The sequence below is a fragment of the Macaca fascicularis genome, chromosome 7 (genome assembly GCF_037993035.2).
Source record: "Macaca fascicularis isolate 582-1 chromosome 7, T2T-MFA8v1.1".
Lineage (NCBI taxonomy): Eukaryota > Metazoa > Chordata > Mammalia > Primates > Cercopithecidae > Macaca > Macaca fascicularis.
Window position 1 is genome coordinate 117,511,131 of NC_088381.1, and position 22,269 is coordinate 117,533,399.

A 22,269-nucleotide genomic window follows, 5' to 3' on the forward strand; every position below is an offset into this window, starting at 1 on the left:
TCTTTGCCACCATCCCAGATTCTTATTTATTTATTTATTTATTTATTTATTTATTTTTATTTATTTATTTATTTTTTTGAGACGGAGTCTCGCTCTGTCACCCAGGCTGGAGTGCAGTGGCCGGATCTCAGCTCACTGCAAGCTCCGCCTCCCGGGTTCACGCCATTCTCCGGCCTCAGCCTCCCGAGTAGCTGGGACTACAGGCGCCCGCCGCCTCGCCCGGCTAGTTTTTTTTTTTTTTTTTCTTTTTGTATTTCTTAATAGAGACGGGGTTTCACGGTGTTAGCCAGGATGGTCTCGATCTCTTGACCTCGTGATCCGCCCGTCTCGGCCTCCCAAAGTGCTGGGATTACAGGCTTGAGCCACCGCGCCCGGCCGATTCTTATTTATTTTTTAAATTTGTTTATAGTATATTTTTCCATGCAACAAGTTTTTATTTTTTGTTTGTTTGTTTTTTAGGCTAGTCAAGTGAAGCAGTGGGAGTGGAGAAGGAACAAATAAATCTGTAACTGGTTTAGTTGTAAACGCCACTGCACTCAGACCAGCACCATGCAAAAAGTTTTAAAGTCTATGTTTTTTTTTTTTTTTTTTTTTGAGACGGAGTTTTGCTCTTGTTGCCCAGGCTGAAGTGCAATGGCGTGATCTTGCCTCACTGCAACCTCTGTCTCCCGGGTTCAAGCGATTCTCCTGCCTCAGCCTCCCGAGTAGCTGGAATTACAGGCATGCGCCACCACCCCAGCTAATTTTGTATTTTCAATAGAGACAGGGTTTCTCCAGGTTGGTCAGGCTGGTCTTGAACTCCCGACCTCAGGTGATCCACCCGCCTCAGCCTCCCAAAGTGCTGGGATTACAGGCATGAGGCACCGTGCCTGGACAAAAGTCCATGTATTAAATGTGTTAACTTGTCATACTACTGCCTTTAGGTTTTGCATCAAAATTCTTTAAAGGTTACATGTGTTTTCCTGTGATATTTTTAAAGTTTTTATTTTAAATCTTGAAACCACCTAAAATTGATGTCACTGTTCCCCAGGAATGAGGGAGAAATTCAGCTTCTTTTCCCCTCCCAAATGGCTACTTATCCCAACACAAGCATGTAAGACTGCTGTATTCTAGCACAATGCATGCTTTCACAAATATTTGCTAAATGAATAAATGAAAAGCAGTATTTGTTTATTCTTTCTACAAATATGCATTGAGTACCGACTGCATATAAACACTATGCTAGGCTTTGCATATAACAGCAGTGACTCGGAAGCCAGGAAGCATATCATCTAGAGGTGAAGATAAGCATTAAATAAGTAATCATATAGCAATATTTTGAACAGAATAAAATTCCTCTTACCGTCAACTCCCAAATGTGCTGGATAAAATATGACATTTTGGCTGGGCGCAGTGACTCACGCCTGTAATCCCAGCACTTTGGGAGGCCAAAGTGGGTGGATCACCTGAGGTTAGGAGTTTGAGACCAGCCTAACATGGTGAAACCCCATCTGTACCAAAAATATAAAAATTAGCCAGGCATAGTGTAATCACAGCTACTCGGGAGGCTGAGGCAGGAGAATCACTTGAACCTGGGAAGTGGAGGTTGCAGTGAGCTGAGATAGCGCCATTGCAGCACTCCAGCCTGGGCGACAGAGCAAGACTCTGTCTCAAAAAAAAAAAAAAAAAAAACCTTTTAAAATGCAGAGGTGAACTCACAAGAAAGGGGTATACTGGGGGCAGGTGCTAAGTGGGAACTGAAAAACCAGAGGCTGTCCTGGGGCGATTTGTCCTGCTAAGTAATATTAAATATAACCTGGATTCCAAAGGGAGCAAGAGACAAGCCTTTGGGCAACAGACAAACCTTTGTATTTAATTAAATTGTGAAGAGTAGAAATCCATGAAGGTTTTTGGGAGAAATTAAATACAGCATCTGAGACTTGAGTTCTAGACCTCTTTAGTCTAACATTGACTATCTATGAGGTCATGGTCAAATAGTGTACCTTTACTCTTAATTCCATTCCCTCTTGTGCGAAATGAGAGAATTGAAGTAAAATATCTGTAATCGACATTTCAGCTCTAAAACTTGAGGATTCTATGATAGGATATCCCTTTACAAATTTAATTTGGCTGCAGTATGGATGGTGGATTATTACAACAGCCTCCTGATACATCTGCTTTCAGGCTTGCTCTACCTCCAAAATCATCTTTTTACTGACCACAAGAACCTTTCCTGATCAGGTCTGAATTTTATCTTTTTTAAAATTTTTCAAAGGTTTTCCAGAACTTTCAGAGCCTGGGGGACAGGGTGTGAACCTGTCTCAAAAAAAAAAAAAAAAAAAAAATACTGTGTTAAATGAATGAATAAATGTATTGAAGCAAGAAGACCTTGTAAATTTTGCAACAGCTCTGTAGCAAAGTAATGCAGCTCTGAATTGATACGGCAGTGCTAAGAATGGAAAGGTGGTCATTCATTAGTAAATAATCATGGAAACACAATCTATAAGACATAATCAAAGAGTGTCACTGAAGAAAGGCAGCACTGAGAGGAGTGAAATTTGCAGATACCAGGATGAAATCACTTTTGTCAGAACCAAACAAAATAGGGCCAGAAAGGCACAAAGGAAGGGGCTCATGTTTGTATGTCTGAGATAAGAACTGTTCCTGAAGACTTTCTAAAAGCTCCACAAGAGATCAGTTCGCATCCTTCACACATGTCCTCCTTTGCACAGTCGGCAGGTTTCAGACATATACATGTTTCTATGACAAAGCTTATCATTCTTTAGGACTGCAGTAATTTAGATAAGATGCTCTTAAAAGAACACTTGCCCAGTAACAGCATCTCCACTAATGAAATGATGACAACTCTGGCTCTGAGCCTCTGGAACCAATGAACTCTGTTCATTGAACAGAACTCTTGCTTCTGTTTCCAAGCAGCTTTATTTGAACTTGCCCTTTTTGCGAATAAAAGCTTCTTTTTACCCTTCCCTCACTGGACATACTTTTGGCTTGCCATTTCATGCATCCTGAATTCTAATATTCTCTTCCCATTCCTGAATAAATTCAACATATTTGGAGACATTTTTCTCCAGTCTTTTTTTTCCTTGACATTGAAAGAGGTCTGATGCTTAGGTTCATATTTGTTAACTATTTAGCTGTACTGAGTCTTAGATGATTTTTACCACTAAAATAAAAAAAAAAAAAAAAACTAACTCCAACATCTGGATCCAATGTGCTAGGGCAAGCAAGTCTACATTGTCCATAGCTTCTGACCTAGTTCTTTAAGAATCTGATGTGGGCGGGGCATGGTGGCTCATACCTGTAATCCGAGTGCTTTGGGAGGCTGAGGCAGGAGGACACCTTGAGGCCAGGAGGTCAAGACCAGACTAGGCAACATAGCAAGAACCCCCATCCCTAGCAAAAAGTGAAAAAAAAAAAAAAAAAGAAAAGAAAACCACACACATCTGGCCATGGTGGCACGCACCTGTAGTCTCAGCTACTCGGGAGGCTAGGGCAGGAGGATGGCTTGAGCCCAGAAGTTTGAGGTTGCAGTGAGTTATGAATGTTGCCACTGTACTACAGCCTGGGTGAAACCCTGTCTCCAAAACTAAACTAAAAAAAAAAATTCTGATGTGACTGTGATTTTATTAGCTCAAATCTACTGAGCTACAATGTGAGCAAAGTTCACTATGACTACAAATGAAAAGTTAAAGAAATCCATTATCACCAGGGCGCGGTGGCTCACACCTGTAATCCCAGCACTTTGGGAGGCCGAGGAGGGTGGATCACCAGAGGTCAGGAGTTCGAGACCAGCCTGGCCAACATGGTGAAACCCCATCTCTACTAAAAACACAAAAATTAACCGGGCGTGGTGACGGGCACATGTAGTCCCAGCTACTCGGGAGGATGAGGCAGGAGAATCGCTTGAGCCCGGGAGACTGAGGTTGCAGTGAGCTGAGATCTTGCCACTGCACTCGAGCCTGGGAAACAGAGGGGAGGGGAGGGGAGGGGAGAGGAGGGGAGGGGATTCAATCCAAGGGAATCCATTATCTGTTGAATGCCTAGTATGTGCCAGAAAGCCAGGGAAATAAACGAAAAGTGCAATTGGAGCTTGCAAAAAGGAAGGTCAAGATGCTAAAGAAGGTTTAGCGGAAACTGAACTGGAATTTGATAATATTAATTAGTATGAACAAAACAGAGAGAAAAGAATGTAGTTTGTAGGCCAGGTAGAAGAGAAACTAATTTTATAGAAGAAAAACAAATCTAAATGTTTTATCTCTTATTTCTCTTGTCAAAAACTTGTAACCCAATTATTTTAAACTCCTTATGTATTTCCATTTTCAGTCTGTCTACAAGGGAAACTAACTCGAGGTAATTAAGGGTAGAGATCAAAGAACAGATTTTATTTGTATGGTGGTAATGTTCAAAGGGCTCTTTGCTTCACAAGCAATCCACTAAGACCAAAACCTTTAGGTGTACTCTAGAGTGTCAGATCCAAGTATTTAAACCATTAAATTTGGGTGGACAAAGGGGAGGATGTGGAAAGGGAAATGAGATATCAAAAACTGATAGATGTTTAAAAAAGAGGTAGTTTTGAAACTACCTCTTTTTTGAGACTGACAGGAAGACAGGTTTTCGGCAGTATATACCACTGTTTCACTCGAAAATCACCGTTGAACTGTTATGTAACTTTCACCTATTTATTTAATTACTGAATCCATGCTTCAACAACCCAAGCCTAAGTAACACCAAATAAAGGATTGAGACTGAAGCTTTTCTTTCTTTTTTTTTTTTTTTGAGACAAGGTATCGCTCTGTCGCCCAGGCTGGAAGGCAGTTTCCGCTCACGGCAACTTCGGCCTCCCAGGCTCAAGCTGGGACTACAGGCGCGCGCCGCCCCGCCCAACTAATTTTTTTTTCTTTCTTCTTTTTTTTTTTTTTTTTTTTTGAGAGTCTTGCTCTGTCGCCCAGGCTGGAGTGCAGTGGCACGATCTCGGCTCACTGCAACTTCCGCGTCCTGGGTTCAAGCGATTCTCCTACCTCAGCTTCCCGAGTAGCTGGGACTACAGGCAGCGCCACCACGCCCTGCCTCCCAAACTGTTGGGCTTCAGGTGTGAGCCACCGCGCCCAGCCTAGCTAATTTTTTAATTTAAATATTTCGTGGAGACAAGGTCTCACTATTGCCCAGGCTAATCTCGAACTCCTGGGCTAAGCGATCCTCCTGCCTCGGGCCTCCCAAATTGTTGGGCTTACAGGCGTGAGCCACTGCACCACGCCGGCAGAACATTTCTACTCTAATGAAAATTTCTGTATTTTTAGTAGAGACGGGGTTTCACCATGCTGGCCAGGCCGGTCTCCAACTCTCGACCTCAGGCGATTCTCCCACCTCGGCCTCCCAAAGTGCTGGGATTACAGGCGTGAGCCACCGCGCCCGGCCTAATTTTTTAATTTAAACTTTTTGTGGAGGCAAAGGGCTCACTATTGCCCAGGCTAATCTCGAACTCCTGGGCTAAGCGACCCTCCTGCCTCGGGCCTCCCAAATTGTTGGGCTTACAGACGTGAGCCACCGCGGCCAGCCTAGCTAATTTTTTAATTTAAACTTTTTGTGGAGGCAAAGGGCTCACTATTGCCCAGGCTAATCTCGAACTCCTGGGCTAAGCGACCCTCCGGCCTCGGGCCTCCCAAATTGTTGGGCTTACAGACGTGAGCCACCGCGGCCGGCCTAGCTAATTTTTTAATTTAAATTTTTTGTGGAGACGAGGTCTCACTATTGCCCAGGCTAATCTCGAACTCCTGGGCTAAGCGACCCGCCTGCCTCGGGCCTCCCAAATTGTTGGGCTTACAGGCGTGAGCCACCGCACCTGGCAGAACATTTCTAATGAACAGTTTTTAGTTTTCCTAGTTCCCAACTGTACTTGGAAGTTCAGAGTCCATTTAATGTACTTGTAATAATTTAGGCTGTTTTATTTTTTCTATATTATTACCCTCTCAAAGAACAAAAGCAGGTAACTCCTATAAAGTCTAATAGTCTGAAAATTGTAGTGTCCGTTTTCTCTTTAGGCATAATGTTAAGTTTTGCTAAATGCTGAGTAGCGTTTTAATGCTCTACTAGATGTACATGTAAGAATACTAAATGGAGGGGAAGTTAATTTTTTTTTGAGTCGAGATGGGGTCTCACTGTGTCACTCAAGCTGGAGTGCCAGTGCGTGATTATGGCTCACCGCAGTCTGTCGACCTCCCTAGGCTCAAGTGATCCTCCCAAGTAGCTGGTACTACAGACACGCGCCACAATGCCCGGCTAATTTTTTTGTATTTTTTCGTAGAGACGGGGTTTTGCCATGTTACCCAAGCTGGTCTTGAACTCCTGGGCTCAAGTGACCTGCCTGCCTCAGCCCCCCAAAGTGCTGGGATTACAAGCGTGAGCCACCGCCGCCGGCCATAATTTTATTTTAATCACTATTTTTCAGAAACCATTACGTCTTAAAGAATGAGGAATTGACCGACACCGCAGGTTCAACATGTAAATAGGGACGCTCATTTGAGAATAAGCCACATTTTGTCACAGTTGTATTGAAAAATCGGTATTTCTGAACGTCATTTTACCATTACGGAAGTATAACTCAAACAAAATAAAATGTTTACTATACAGCTAGGACTAGGTTAAGGCGAAAGAGGCGCCTAGAGCACAAATTTTAAGGAGGCAAGACTACTACCCCGACAGTGAACGCCTCCTTAACACTTGCTCCCCAGGCGCTTCCCACTCCCCAGCCAGGCCCCGCCCTAGTTCAATCAATCAAGAAAATCAAGAGTACGAAGGCCTTGTGCGGTCTGGATGGTCTTTCCACGTCTCACGTGCAGTTAAGCCAGTCACAGTCCATCCACCCTACTCGCCATGGAAAATTATTTGTTCAGCAGGAATTAACAAGTCAAATACAGCCATATAAAGCCCCCCTCCGACGTGCCAGGTTTGCCTCCGGAGAGCAGCCACCAAAACCACCAAAAGCCCGTCCGCGCCGGGAAATGAGCCCTCGCTGGGTTGGCGGGCCACGCGGACAGTTCTAAATCCCTTTCCCCGTAACGCAGACGCACACCTGCCTTCCCTTGGGAAACAGCGGCCCAACGTGCGCCGGCAACGCGTAAAGCGTCAACAGCTGAAACCCTCGGAATCCGCCCCAAACAGAAACAACCACCCCTGCCAGCTGCGCGCTCGGGGGAAAAGACGTTGCGCCCCCGCCGATTGCCGGTTTCCGGGGGCGCGAGCCCGGATCTCAAGTGGTCAGTCCCGGTACGCAGCCACGGCGAGGACCCGGCGCTGCGAAGGGAGAAGGGAAGCCGTTTCCCGCGGGCTTCATAGAGCCACCGTATTAAGACAGCCCCAGTCGCGGCCAAGTCCAACAGGCAGGCGGATCCGCGGGCAGCCCGCGTGCGCGAGGACCCCGGTGGCGGCGCTGGGTGGCGGGAAGGAGGAAGTTTCAAAGCCAGGTGGCCTGGTTGTGGCCTCTGGGCGAGATGAAGCTACACTGTGAGGTGGAGGTGATCAGCCGGCACTTGCCCGCCTTGGGGCTTAGGAACCGGGGCAAGGGCGTCCGAGCCGTGTTGAGCCTCTGTCAGCAGACTTCCAGGAGTCAGCCGTCGGCCCGAGCCTTCCTGCTCATCTCCACCCTGAAGGACAAGCGCGGGACCCGCTATGAGGTGCGTGAAGTGGGCAGGCCCTGTCAGCCTCGCGTTCTTCTCGGAAGCCGAGACGCGGGCCGCCCTCGGTCCTCATGCGCTCGCCTGCTCCCGAGGCGAGAGCCCGCCTTGGGGGTTCCTGAACTCCCAGCCCTGAGACCTACTACCAACCGGACCCCAGGGTCCTGTGCGTCTTCCTACGGACCCGAAAGAAGAAAGCTTTTGAGAGTGCACCTTTTCGATATTTTTCCTCCCCACTTTTACGACTTTGAATTTACAGTGTTGCTATTTAGTAGTGGATGGCAATCCCGCCTGTTTCAAGCTTCTGAAATTTTGCGTGAAACAACTGCAAATGAAGCCGCTGTCCAATTGGGGAACAGTAAAATAACTGCACTTCTGTTCAGTGAATTCTTTCTCCCACAGTATTTTCCTTAGCTTAAAAAAGGAGGTCATAGCATCCTGCACTTCCCTTGTCTTGATATTTGTTATAAGTACTTGTTTAATAACGCGCTCTCATTAGATTGTCAACTCTAAGTGTAGTTACCCAGTCAGTCTTATTCATTGCTATGTCCCAAGACCCTATTAGAGTACCTGGTACATAGTGGGTTGTGACTCAATAGTTGTTGAAATCTAAAGCAGATGCAACAGCAATCATTAATTTTTTTAAATTTTAAATATTCCATTTATATAGATGATAGTCATTAAAATTTTTTTGAGCATCCATTATGTGTCAGTCACCGTTCTTGCACTCAGGATAGAATAGCAAAGGAGACAAGATTCCTGCTCTCATGGAGTTTGTATATAATCTACTGGGAGGTGTGCCCACCCCAGGCTAATGGACTGAAGTTATGAAGGCAAGTAACTACTATTGGCAACTCTGCCTACAATTACATAGTTGGAATGGGAGAAGAGGAGCATTCTCTCAAAACATGGTGATCCTGTTCTCAAAGGAGAGTTACTGGACAGACAGAGCAGTAACATCACTACCAGCTAGATGGGGAGTATAACTTCCCAACTGCTTAAAAAAAAAAAAAAACTTTAAAACTTGGCCAGGCGCTGTGGCTCATGCCTGTAATCCCAGCACTTCGGGAGGCCCAGGCAGGCAGATCACTTGAAGCCAAGAGTTCTAGACCAGCCTGGCCAACATGATGAAACCCTGTTTCTACTAAAAATACAAAAATTAACCGGGCATGGTGGCATGCACCTGTAATCTGAGCTACTAGGAAGGCTGAGTCAGGAGAATTGCTTGAACCTGGGAAGCGGAGGTTGCAGTGAGCCAAGATTGGCACCACTTCACTCCAGCCTGGGCGAGAGTGAGACTCCATCTCAAAAAAAACAAAACAACTGTTTTTTGTTTGTTTGTTTGTTTTGAGAAGGAGTCTCATTCTGTTGCCCAGCCTGGAGTGCAGTGGTGTGATAAAAAGCTTTAAAACTTAAAACTATGAAAACACTCAGACTCAAGGACTAAAAGCCAAACCAAAGTCTGGCAAAGTGACTGGCACATTCTAGTTGTAATAAATGTTACTGAGTAACAATAGTTAATTTTGTTCTTTTTTCCCACTGGTTTTATGCAGCTAAGGGAGAACATTGAGCAATTCTTCACCAAATTTGTAGATGAGGGGAAGGCCACTGTTCGGTTAAAGGAGCCTCCTGTGGATATCTGTCTAAGTAAGGTATGGTATTAAAAACATTAATGGTTAATGTTTGGCTGTATTTTCTAGAAACAGAATCTTGTTCTGTCACCCAAGCTGAAATACATTGGCACAGTCATAGCTCACTGCAGCCTCGAACACCTAGGCTCAAGCGAGCCTCCTAAATATCTGGGACTACAGATGTACCTCACCACTCCCGGCTAATTTTTTAAAATAACTTTTTGTAGAGACAGAGTCTTGATATGATGTTGCCCAGGCTGCCCTCAAACTTCTGGCCTCAAGCGATCCTCCTGCCTCAGCCTCCCAAAGTGTTGGAATTACAAGCATGAGCCACGATGCTCGGCCTGGCATGTATTTTCTTTCCTTCTTTTTCTTTTTTTTTCTTTTTTTTTTTTTTTTTTGAGACGGAGTTTCGCTCTTGCTTCCCAGGCTGGAGTGCAGTGGCACGATTTTGGCTCACTGCAACCTCTGCCTCCTCCTGGGTTCAAGTGATTCTCCTGCCTCAGCCTCCTGAATAGCTGGGATTACAGACATCTGCCACCATGCCTGGCTGATTTTTTTTTTTTTTTTTTTTTTGTATCTTTAGTAGAGACAGGGTTTCACCATGTTGACCAGGCTGGTTTTGAACTTCTGACCTCAGGCGATCCACCCACCTCAGCCTTCCAAAGTGCTGGGATTACAGGCGTGAGCCACTGTGCCTGGCCTGGCGTGTATTTTCTTTACAGAAGGCTGTTTGCACATTCTGATATTCCATTTGCTGAACAGGGACAGACTCTTGCAGGTTTGTTTGAAGAGGCAATGGCACAAGAGGTAGCTTCCCAAATATGCTTGTGTGCCTTCTAAAAGGGCAAAGTCTGCCTCAGTAAGATTCCCAGGATGGGAAGAAAACTGAGTTTGCTTCTGTGCTGAAGATGGAGCCCTAGGGTATTCTTAGACTGGAACTCCATAAGACAACTGCACAGGTCTACATTTTGCCAGCTAAACCACAGGTTACAAACCTTAAGTTTGGTGTAATAAAAGAGGAAAAAATTCAATTAGAACTATCTTGTATTTTATTTACTGTAATCATTCTTTTTACTTTTTTTTTTTTTTTTTGAGATGGAGTCTCACTCTGTCACCCAGGTTGGAGTGCAGTGGGAAGAGCTTGGCTCACTGCAACCCACAGCTGGGTGCCACCACTCCTGGTGAATTTTTGTATTTTTAGTAGAGATGGGGTTTCACTACATTGCCCAGGCTGATCTTGAACTGAGCTCAGGCGGTCCACCTGCCTCAGCCTCCCAAAGGGCTGGGATTACAAGTGTGAGCCACCATGCCTGGCCCCTACTGTAATCACTTTTTTTTGTTGTTGTTGTTTGAGACAGAGAGACTGTCTCTCCCTGTCACCCAGGCTGGAGTGCAATGGTGCGATCTCAGCTCACTGCAACCTTCGCCTCCTGGGTTCAAGCGATTCTCCTGCCCCAGCCTCTGAGTAGCTGGGATTACAGGCACGTGCCACTATGCCCAGCTAACTTTTTGTATCTTTAGTAGAGATGGGTTTCACCATGTTGGCCCAGCTGGTTTCAAACTCCTGACCTCGTGATCCGCCCACCTCAGCCGCCCAAAGTGCTGGGATTATAGGCGTGAGCCACCGCGCCCAGACTGTAGTCATTCTTTTTTTTTTTTTTTTGAGACGGAGTCTCGCCCAGGCTGGAGTGCAGTGGCGGGATCTCAGCTCACTGCAAGCTCCGCCTCCCGGGTTTACGCCATTCTCCTGCCTCAGCCTCCCGAGTAGCTGGGACTACAGGCGCCTGCCACCGCACCTGGCTAGTTTTTTTTGCATTTTTTAGTAGAGACAGGGTTTCACCGTGTTAGCCAGGATGGTCTCGATCTCCTGACCGCGTGATCCGCCCGTCTCGGCCTCCCAAAGTGCTGGGAGGCCAGGCTTGAGCCACCGCGCCCGGCCCAGTCATTCTTATGAAAACATAAACCGAGGCTGGGTGCCATAGCTCACACCTCTAATCCCAGCACTTTGGAAGGCCAAGACTGGTGGATCACTTGACCTCAGGAGTTCAAGTCCAGCCTGGGCAACATGATGAAACCCTATTTCCACACACAAAAAAAGAAAAGCCAGGTGTGGTTTTCGTATCTGTAGTCCCAGCTACTTGGGAGCCAGAGGTGGGAGGATCACTTGACCCTTGGAGGCACAGGTTACAGTGTGCCAAGATTGCACCACTGCACTCCAACCTGGGCGACAGAGTCAGACCCTGTCTCAAAACAAAACAAAAATACCATAAACTGGTTGGGTGCAGTGGCTCACACCTGGGAGGCCGAGGCAGGAGGATCACTTAATCCCACAAGTTGGAAGCTGGAGGCCAGACGGGGTGGCTCACGTATATGATCCCAGCACTTTGGGAGCCCTAGGTGGATGGATTGCTTGAATCCAAGTGTTCAAGATCAGCCTGGGTGACATGGTGAAACCCCATCTCTACAAAAAAATTAGTCAGGCACGGTAGTTGTACACCTGTAATCTCAGCTACTTGGGTGGCTAAGGTGGAGGGTCACCTGAACCTGGAAGGTCAAGGCTGCAGTGAACTGTGATTGCAGTCACTGCACTCCATCCTGGTTGATAGAGGAAGACCCTGTCTCAAAAAAAAGTTCAAGGCTTCAGTGAATTATGATTGTGCCACTGTACTCCAGCATGGGTGACAGAGCAAGACCCTTTCTCAAACAAAAATATATAGATCTTTAGAATTTTAAAACTGGTGGGGTTTTTCTGCCCTCTCTCACCTTTTCCTCTTTCCCTTCCAGGTGGGTGGAAACAATGTCACATTCAACCTTACTTTTTTTTTTTTTTTTTGTGTGTGTGTGTGAGATAGGGTCTCACTCTGTCACTTAGGCTGGAGTGCAGTGACACCATCACAGCTCACTGTAGCCTCGACCTTCCAGGCTCAGGTGATCCATCCTTCTCAGCCTCCCAAGTAACTGGGACTATAGGGGCACAACACCATGCCCGGCTAATTTTTTTTGTGTTGGTAGAGACAGGGTTTCAGCTTGTTGCACAGGCTGGTCTCAAACTTCTGGGCTCAAGCAATCTGCCCATGGTGGCCTCCCAAAGTGGTGACATTACAGGCATGATCCACCACATCTGGCCCAACTGTGCATTATTCTTAACTCCAAGCAAAGTGCTTTGCAACATTAAAAGTTTGATAACTAAGGAGTTTAGATTGAATGGGATCATTTTGTCCATTGATCCTCCTTGTGATTTTTCATTTTTTTCTTGACTTGCAGCTTATTCTTTCACTAATTCCTCCTTTCTATCTAAAAACAAGCTGAGATCTGACTGATTTAAACAAACAAATTTCTAGAAAGACAAGGCTGAATTCATTGTCTCCACTTTTTATCTTTTGACCTTTACTTTTACTGGTTTACTGAAAACACTGCCTCAGAGATCAATGATCTTTTCACTTGTCTGTCACAGTATCATTTCTCATTATTTTTGCACTCTGTAGAATTTGACAATGATAATTACCCTTTTCTTAATAAAACTCTTTTCTTGGTATCTATGATAGGGCACTATGGGTTACCTTCAGTTTTCTTAGTCACTTCTTTGTCTCCTGCTTCCAGCAATGTTTTTTTCTATACCCAGAATAAAGGCTTTATTTCAGCCCTCTGCTGTTTTCTGTCATACCTGCCTTCCGTTTGATAGCTCAGCTGTTATGTGGGTGACTCCCAAGTCTGTGAGCCAGTATGCTTTATAGTACCTAGTTGACCCAGGTCTTCTCCAGACTTTTTCCCTACCCTGCTTCATTGTGTACAGTGCTACCAAAATAGTATTTAGCTCTTGTCATGTAACTTTCATGCTTAAAATCCTTCCACTTTATGCTGGCATCTGAGCTCATTTACAATCTGTCCTCATATTATATTTCCAATCTTTTGCTCTACATGGCTTCCATATTCCAACAAAAATTAGCTTTTTTTTTTTTTTTTGATATGGAGTCTTGCTCTGTTGCCCAGGCTGCCGTGCAGTAGTATGATCATGGCTTACTGCAACCTCTGCCTCCCAGTTTCAAGCAACTCTTCTGCCTCAGCCTACCGAGCAGCTGGGATTACAGGTGCCTGCCACCATGCCCCGCTAATTTTTATATTTTTAGTAGAGACGGGGTTTCACCATGTTGGCCAGGCTGGTCTTGAACTCCTAACCTTAGGTGATCCACCCACCTCAGCCTCCCAAAGTGCTGGGATTACAGGCGTGAGCCACCACTCCCAGCCTTTTTGTTTGTTTGTTTGTTTTTGTTTTGAAATGGAGTTTCACTTGTGTCACCCAGGCTGGAGTGCAGTGGTGTGATCTCGGCTCACTGCAATCTCTGTCTCCCAGGTTCAAGCATTCTCGTGCTTCAGCTTCCTGAGTAGCTGGGATTACAGGCGTGCGCCACATTGCCTGGCTAATTTTTATATATTAGTAGAGAAGGGGTTTCACCATGTTGGCCAGGCTGGTCTCAAACTCCTGACCTCAAGTAATCTACCTGCCTCGGCCTCCCAATGTTTTGGGATTATAGGCGTTGAGTCACTACACCTGGCCTTAAATTCAATTTTTTTTTTTTTTTTAATTTTTCAGATGGAGTCTTGCTCTGTTGCCCAGCCTGGAGTGCAGTGGCATGATCTTGACTCAGTGCAACCTCCACCTCCTGGGTTCAAGCGATTCTCCTTCCTCAGCCTCCGAAGTAGCTGGGATTACAGGCACGCGCCACCACACCCAGCTAATTTTTGTATTTTTAGTAAAATCGGGGCTTCACCATGTTGGCCAGGCTGGTCTCAAATTCCTGACCTCAATTGATCCACCTGCCTCGGCCTCCCAAAGTGCTGAGATTACAGGTGTGAGCCACCGCACCCCACCTAAACTCAAATCTTAAGTGGAATATTCAATCCTTTCCTGTCTTATTTTATACTCTTATGATTTCCCTTTATTTTTGTTAATTTTTGTTTTTTGAGACAGTCTTACTCTGTTGCCCAGGCAAGAGGGCAGTGATACTATCATGCTTACTGCAGCCTCTACTTCCTAGGCTTAGGTGATCGTCCCACCTCAGCCTCCCAAAGTGTTGGCATGATTTCCCTTTGAACAGTTTTATTTAGAATGTGTCCCTCCATGTAATTTTTTTTCAAAAACTTTTAAACTTGAAATTTAGTCAAAGTACTAAGAAAAGTTTTACAGCCAATTTCAATAAATCATTGTATCATATTCATAAGAAATGCTATAGAATTTGTTATGGGAAGAACTAGCATGTATGCATTATCTCCAGTGGAATTTATAATTCTACAACTTTTATTTATTCAGGCCAATTCCAGCAGTTTAAAAGGTTTCCTTTCAGCTGTGAGACTGGCTCATAGAGGCTGTAAGGTTGATATACCAGTTTCAACACTCACACCAGTGAAGACTTCAGAATTTGAAAACTTTAAAACTAAAATGGTTATCACATCCAAAAAAGACTATCCTCTAAGTAAGAACTTTCCATATTCCTTGGAACATCTTCAGACTTCTTACTGTGGGCTTGTCCGAGTTGATATGCGTATGCTTTGCTTAAAAAACCTTAGGAAATTAGACTTGAGTCACAACCATATAAAAAAGCTTCCAGCTACAATTGGAGACCTCATACACCTTCAAGAACTTAACCTGAATGACAATCACTTGGAGTCATTTAGTGTAGCTTTGTGTCAGTCTACACTCCAGAAGTCACTTCGGACTTTGGACCTCAGCAAGAACAAAATCAAGGCACTCCCTGTGCAGTTTTGCCAGCTCCAGGAACTTACAAATTTAAAACTTGACGATAATGAATTGATTCAATTTCCTTGCAAGATAGGACAACTAATAAACCTTCGCTTTTTGTCAGCAGCTCGAAATAAGCTTCCATTTTTGCCTAGTGAATTTAGAAATTTATCCCTTGAATACTTGGATCTTTTTGGAAATACTTTTGAACAACCAAAAATCCTTCCAGTAATAAAGCTGCAAGCACCATTAACTTTATTGGAATCTTCTGCACGAACCATATTATATAATAGGTAAGATTTTAATAGTCATATAATGTGATGTCTTTGATAGCATTCTAATATTCTCATCAAACTCAGAGTAATAAAGTCTAACATTGCTTACAATACTATGCACAGTCTAACCCTTTGCTGTAATAGTCTTCTTGCTGTTCTTTACCTCTACTTAGAACGATTTTTCTCCAGGAAGTCTCGTAGCTCACTCCCTCACTTCATTCCGTTCTCTGCCCAAGTGTCATCCCAGAAAGGTCTTACCTGTCCATTCTATCTAAATTTTATTTCTTACCTCCTTACATTGCTTGATTTTTTTTTTTTTTTTTGTCATAGGACTCATTGCCTATTATATATTTTTAAACATTTTTTTTTTTTGGTTTACTGTCAGTTTTCCCCACTAGAATGTAAGATCCACGAGCACATGGATGTTGTTTTGTTCTCCACTATTTCCCTGGGATCTAAACTGTATCCCCTGCTCCTAGCATATATTAAGCACTCAATAAGTAGTTAAAGGAATGAATGACATTGTTTCTCAAAGTGTGCTCCCCAGACCAGCAGGATCTGTATCACCTAGGAACTTCTTAGAGATGCAAGTTCTAACATTCCAGACCTACTGAATCAGAAACTGAGAGTGGGGTCCAGCTATCTGTGTTTTAGTGAGTCCTCCAGATGATTTTCATGTACTGTAAAATTAGAGAGTTGGCACAGTGATGAAGTATGGTCTTTGGAGTCAGACTTGGGTTTGATTCCTGGCTTCACCACTTTGTATGACTTTAACCTCTTTTTTTTTGAGACAGGGTCTCACTCTGTTGCCCAGGCTGGAGTGCAGTGGTCCAATCTCAGCTCACTGCAACTTCTGCCTCCCGGATTCAAGCGAATCTCCTGCCTCAGCCTCCTGAGTAGCTGGGATTACAGGTGCCCGCCACCATGCCTGGCTCATTTTTGTATTTTCATTGTATTTATTTGTTTGAGACAGAGTCTCACTGTGTCACCGAGGGTGGAGTGCAATGGCGCCATCTCGGCTCACTGCAACCTCTGCCTCCCGAGTTCAAGCGATTCTCCTGCCTCAGCCTCTTAAGTAGCTGAGATTACAGGCACCCACCACCACACCTGGCTAATTTCTTTTGTATTTTTAGTAGAGACGGGGTTTCACTATGTTGTTCAGGCTGGTCTTGAACTCCTGATCTCGTGATCTGCCCACCTTGGCCTCCCAAAGTGCTGGGATTACAGGTGTGAGTCACCACGCCCGGCCTTATTGTTTTAATTTTTGAGATGGAGGCTTGTTCTGTCGCCCAGGTTGGAGTGCATTGGCATGATCTTGGCTCAACTATAACCTCTGCCTTCTGAGTTCCAGCAATTTTCCTGCCTCAGCCTCTCTAGTAGCTGGGATTACAAGCGTGTGCCACCACGCACAGCTGATTTTTGTATTTTTAGTAGAGACGGAGCTTCACCACGTTGACCAGGCTGGTCTCCAACTCCTGACCTCAGGTGATCTGCCTGCCTCGGTCTCTCAAAATGCTGGAATTACAGGTGTGAGCCTCTCAAAGTGCTGGGATTACAGGCGTGAGCCACCACGCCCGACCTATTTAACCTCTTTGATTCCATTTTCTCAGCTGTGAAACAGGAACAATAATACCCACCTGACAGAGTTGTGACAATAAATGAGATAATGTAATGCCAAAGCATTTGGCATATAGTAGGATTCAGTAGCTGTTGGTTCTCTTCTCTTTGTCTTTAAACAACACTAACTGCATTTGGTTTCATGACACCCTGAGCGCCAGATTCATTTTGTTCAGGCTTTCTGTATTTTTTTTTTTTTTTTTTTTTTTTTTTTTTTGAGATAGAGTTTCGCTCTTGTTGCCCAAGCTGCGGTGCAGTGCCCAAGCTTGAGTGCCTCCTGGGTTCAAGTGATTCTCCCGCCTCAGCCTCCCAAGTAGCTGGGATTAGGCACCCACCACCATGGTCGGCTAATTTTTTGTATTTTTAGTAGAGATGGGGTTTCACCATGTTGGCCAGGCTGGTTTTGGACTCTTGGCCTCAAGCAATCCACCTGGCTCGGCCTCCCAAAGTGCTAGGATTACAGGTGTGAGCCACCATGCCCTGCCATTGTTCAGGCTGCTTTTTATTTTTTGAGACGATCTCTCTCACTGTTGCCTGGGCTGGAGTGCAATGGCATGATCTCAGCTCACTGCAGCCTCTGCCTCCCAGGTTCAAGCAGTTCTCCTGCCCCAGCCTCCCAAGTAGCTGGGATTACAGGCACCCACCACTATGGCCAGCTAATTTTTTGTATTTTTATTAGAGGCGGGGTTTCATTATGTTGGCCAGGCTAGTCTTGAACTCCTGACCTTGCGATCCACCTGCCTCGGCCTCCCAAAGTGCTGAGATTACAGATGTGAGCCACCGCACCCGGCCTGTTTAGGCTTCTTGAATGCATGTGTGGAAGCTAAGATGTGGACCAAAGTATTACTGAGAGCCTATAAAATGGTAGAAAGATCATATTTCAAATAAGAAATTCTTAACTTTTTTAGGGGGAAGGGGCTCTTAAAACTGACCAAAGTTAAGGATCCAGAAAACTGTACACATGAGTACACAGAATGTTGCATAAAATGAGCCTGGTTCCCACTGAAACTCAGTCCAGTCATCTCCTTGCCATCCCCAGTGTAAGAACGCTTATTCTAAACCAATGGTTCTCAGACGTTACTTCAAATTTAGAATAACCTGAGAAACATTTAAAACATCTGAAGGCCAGGTGCAGTGGCTCACGCCTGTAATCCCAACATTTTGGGAGGCCAAGGCAGGCGGATCACGAGGTCAGGAGTTCGAGACTAGCCTAACCAACATGGTGAAACCTTGTCTCTACTAAAAATACAAAAATCAGCCAGGCGTGGTGGCGTGTACCTGTAATCCCAGCTACTCAGGAGGCTGAGGCGGGAGAATCACTTGAATCCAGGAGGCAGAGGTTGCAGTGAGCCAAGAAGGCACCACTGCACTCCAGCTTGGGAGTGGAGATTGAGACTCCATCTTAGTCAATCAATCAATTAATAAAATCACCAGAAGTGATACTGATGATTCAGGGTAAATCCACTGATTTGAAGGAACTCCAAATGGTATCTTTTGGCAGTGAGGTGCACCTGAGGCTATTGTTTCTCTAAGCCATACATAAAAGAAATTGTAAGGCGGGGCGTGGTGTCTCATGCCTATAATCTGAGCACTTTGGGAGGTCGAGGCGGGTGGATCACTTGAGGCCAGGAGTTTGAGACCAGCGGGACTAATATGGTGAAATCCTGTCTCCACTAAAAATATAAAAATTAGCCAGGTGTCATGGCAGGCACCTGTAATCTCAGCTACTGGGGAGGCTGAGGCAGGAGAATTGCTTGAACCCAGGAGGTGGAGGTTGTAGTGAGCCGAGATTGTACCCCTGCACTCCAGCCTGGGCTACAGAGCGAGACTGCATCTAAAAAAAAAAAAAAAAAGGAATTGTATTTATTCAAATTTGAAAATTATGTCCAAATGAGAAATGTTATAGTTTTGATTTGAAAAGACTAACAAGTTGGCTAAATGATCAGGTAAAAACATGCTAAAGTCCAACACGAAAAAGTACAAATTTGGAAGGAAAAAAAAGATCAAAATATAGTATAATTGGCAAGGCAAAATTTGGCAGAATAGTAATTTATTAGTGCTGAATGATTTCGCATTATAGCATTTATATTGCTTTTTAAATCTTACCCCTATTAATATAGCTTTCTTGTAAGACGACCAAACCTTTGCTGAAGTATAATTTTGCATGTTTTAAGCTCCCTTGTTTTAAAAAGTATATAGATTTAAAGCTGTGACACCAATATCTATTATCTAGCTGTTGATAAATGGCTCTAACTACTGGTTACAAGCATACAGTTATGATCTATTAGGAAAATATGTGGGAATTTAAGTTATGCCAGATAGAAAATACAGTTTTTAACTATTATCTGTTTCCTCAGACTAGAACCATCTATCCTGAAAGAGATTAACATAAACATGTGAGAGACATTCCCTGGCAGAGTTTTTTTAAAAAATGGTTACTTACACAAGCAACAGATTAATACAGTTTTTTATGAAAAATTTAAAAATTGCAAATAGGGCCATCCTAGATCCCCTACCAAAGGTAATCGCTGTTTTTATTTGAAATGTGTATCTTTTCAGACTTTTCTGATAGGGTTTTAAACTCTCATTTTAAGTTATAAGGCTAGGCTTGCTTGTTTGTTGAAAAATATCTGAGCACCTATTATGTGCCAGCCTAAGCTAGATACTAGAGAAACAACAAAGAGCAAGACAATGTGTGGGAGGCAAAGTGGCTGGGGCATGGTTGTGTGTAGCGGGGACATTTGGGCAGTGAGCAGGCAATCTCAAGACTGTCTTTTAGTGTCTTGTGGGTGATTTAAAAACTTCGAGGCCCAGCGCAGTGGCTCTTGCCTGTAATCTCAGCACTTTGGGAGGCCGAGGTGGGCGAAATCACTTGAGGTCAGGAGTTCAAGACCAGCCTGGCCAACATGGTTAACCGCCGTCTCTACTAAAAATGCAAAAATTAGCCGGGAATGATGGTGTGTGCCTGTAATCCCAGCTACTTGGGAGGCTGAGGCAGGAGAATCACTTGAACCCTCGAGGTGGAGGTTGCAGTGAGCTGGGATTGCACCACTGCACTCCAGTCTGGGCAACAAAACGAGACTCCATGTCAAAAAAAAAAGTTTAGGCCAGGTGCGGTAGCTCACACTTGTAATCCTAGCACTTTTGGAGGCTGAGGCTGGCGGATCACTTGAGGTCGGGAGTTTGAGACCAGCCTGGCTATCATGGTAAAACCTTGTCTCTACTAAAAATACAATACAAAAAAAAATTAGCTGGGCGTGATGGTAGGCGCCTGTAATCCTAGCTACTTGGGAGGCTGAGGCAAAAGAATTGCTTGAACCCAGGAGGCAGAGGTTGTAGTGAGATGGCACGCCACTGTACTCTAGCCTGGGTGTCAAAGCGAGACTATGTCTCAAAAAATAAAAATAGAAAGTTTGACTTGGGCACCATTGAAGGGTTTTAAGTGTGAGAGTGAAATGCCTTAAGCAAGGTAAGGTTAGCCTTACTTGCCCAGCCACTAAAGTAAAACTCATGTCCCAAGTAACATGTATTTTAAATTTGTCTTACAGAGTTTAAATTTCCCTTTTGAACAGTTGATCCCTGAAAGAGCCTATATAAAGGACAGGTGACTTTTTCATTCTGTTTAGGAAGTTATGCTATTAAGTGGTTGTGCTGGAAGATATTTTATGGTGTCATATCTGAAGTTTACAATACATCATATGCTGTATTTTAGTATATTTTAAATATACTAATCACTTAATAAAGTAATTTTATTTTTCATTGTTACAATTCCATGTCCTAATAATTCATGTCCTGAATCTAGTAACATGTTATAAAATATTTTTATCATTCTTTCCAATAGGATTCCATATGGCTCCCATATCATTCCATTCCATCTCTGCCAAGATTTGGATACCGCAAAAACCTGTGTTTGTGGAAGATTCTGTCTGAACTCTTTCATTCAGGGAACTACTACCATGAATCTGCATTCTGTTGCCCACACTGTGGTCTTAGTAGATAATATGGGTGGTACTGAAGCACCTATTGTCTCTTATTTCTGTTCTCTAGGCTGTTATGTAAATTCCTCTGATATGTTAAAGTAATGGGAGAGACCAGAAAAAGAAATTTCAATAACAGATCAGTTTGGGATGCAAGTATGATTTTGCGACGTCAAATTGGAGTAAGGGAAGATTTCTGTATAGTTGCTGGAGAGGAGGAATGTGTATAGTTACTCATTTGACTCCAAAACTTTTATTAAAACCAATTTTAATTTCACTGTGGGGTTAACTTTTTTTTAGTTTATTGTACTTGTGTTTATTTCAGCCTAAAGTTTCCAAGATGGGTTGTGGAGTTTTCTTTTAATGTTAAACAGATATTGATCCCAGTTACTCTGTTGATAAGAATTTTACCAACTTTCTTCTTGCATTTCAGTTAAACACATCTGAGTTTCTGTGTGCAGAAAATATCTGTTGGAGGGCTAATATGTCCTAAATTATAGTGAAAACTTGTTTATTATGAAATTATATGTAAGTTTTTAAGCATGCCACTTTTTGTGTGTTTCAGATACATTATTCTACATGTGGAATTTACATTTACCAAGCAAAACATAGGAATTGTTTCGGGAAAGACTTCAGCTTTCATAATTTTTAAAAATGTTCCCATAGTAATTGTTGTGATTTCTTTTTTTGTTTTTGTTTTTCTGAGATGGAGTCTCTGTCTCCCAGGATGGAGTGCAGTGGCGCAATCTCGGCTTACTGCAGCCTCTGCCTCAGCCTCCTGCATAGCTGGGGTTGCAGGTGCACGCCACCATACCCGGCTAATTTTTTGTATTTTTCAGTAGAGACGGTGTTTCACCATGTTGGCCAGGCTGGTTTCGAACTCCTGACCTCAAATGATCCACCCATCTGAGCATCCCAGAGTGCTGGGATTACAGGCTTGAGCCACCGTGCATTGGGATTGGGTGGGATGGGAACGGGAACAGAAAATTGCTACTTTTTTTTTTTGAGACAGAGTCTCACTCTGTCACCCAGGCTGGAGTGCAGTGGCATGGTCTCGGCCCATTGCAACCTCCGCCTCCCAGGTTCAAGCGATTCTGCTGCCTCAGCCTCCCGATTAGCTGGGACTACAGGCGTATGCCACCATACTCAGCTAATTTTTTTGTATTTTTAGTGGAGACAGGGTTTCACTATGATGGCCAGGCTGGTCTCGAACTCCTGACCTCGTGATCCGCCTGCCTCGGCCTCCCAAAGTGCTGGGATTGCAGGTGTGAGCCACCGCGCCCGGCGAAAAATTGCTACGTTTTGCTGATTACATTTTGTATTATTAGGGTGGGTTTTTAAATTATTTTTGTCACATAA

At 44.1% G+C, this 22,269-nt stretch overlaps 1 protein-coding gene across 2 annotated transcripts; it reads left to right on the forward strand.

Annotated features, from left to right (window-relative positions):
* Positions 1–7,416: 7,416 nt before the first annotated feature.
* LRR1 (leucine rich repeat protein 1) lies at positions 7,417–21,187 on the forward strand. 2 transcript variants are annotated; one of them, XM_045396360.2, is made up of 4 exons: positions 7,417–7,670; positions 9,224–9,322; positions 14,613–15,334; positions 20,775–21,187. In XM_045396360.2, exons 1-4 carry the CDS (start codon positions 7,488–7,490, stop codon positions 21,013–21,015), a joined length of 1,245 nt encoding a protein of 414 aa, XP_045252295.2. In that variant the 5' UTR covers positions 7,417–7,487; the 3' UTR covers positions 21,016–21,187. The 2 variants fall into 2 exon arrangements, with proteins under 2 accessions (XP_045252295.2, XP_045252296.2); XM_045396361.2 differs by lacking the exon at positions 14,613–15,334.
* The last annotated feature ends 1,082 nt before the right edge of the window (positions 21,188–22,269 follow it).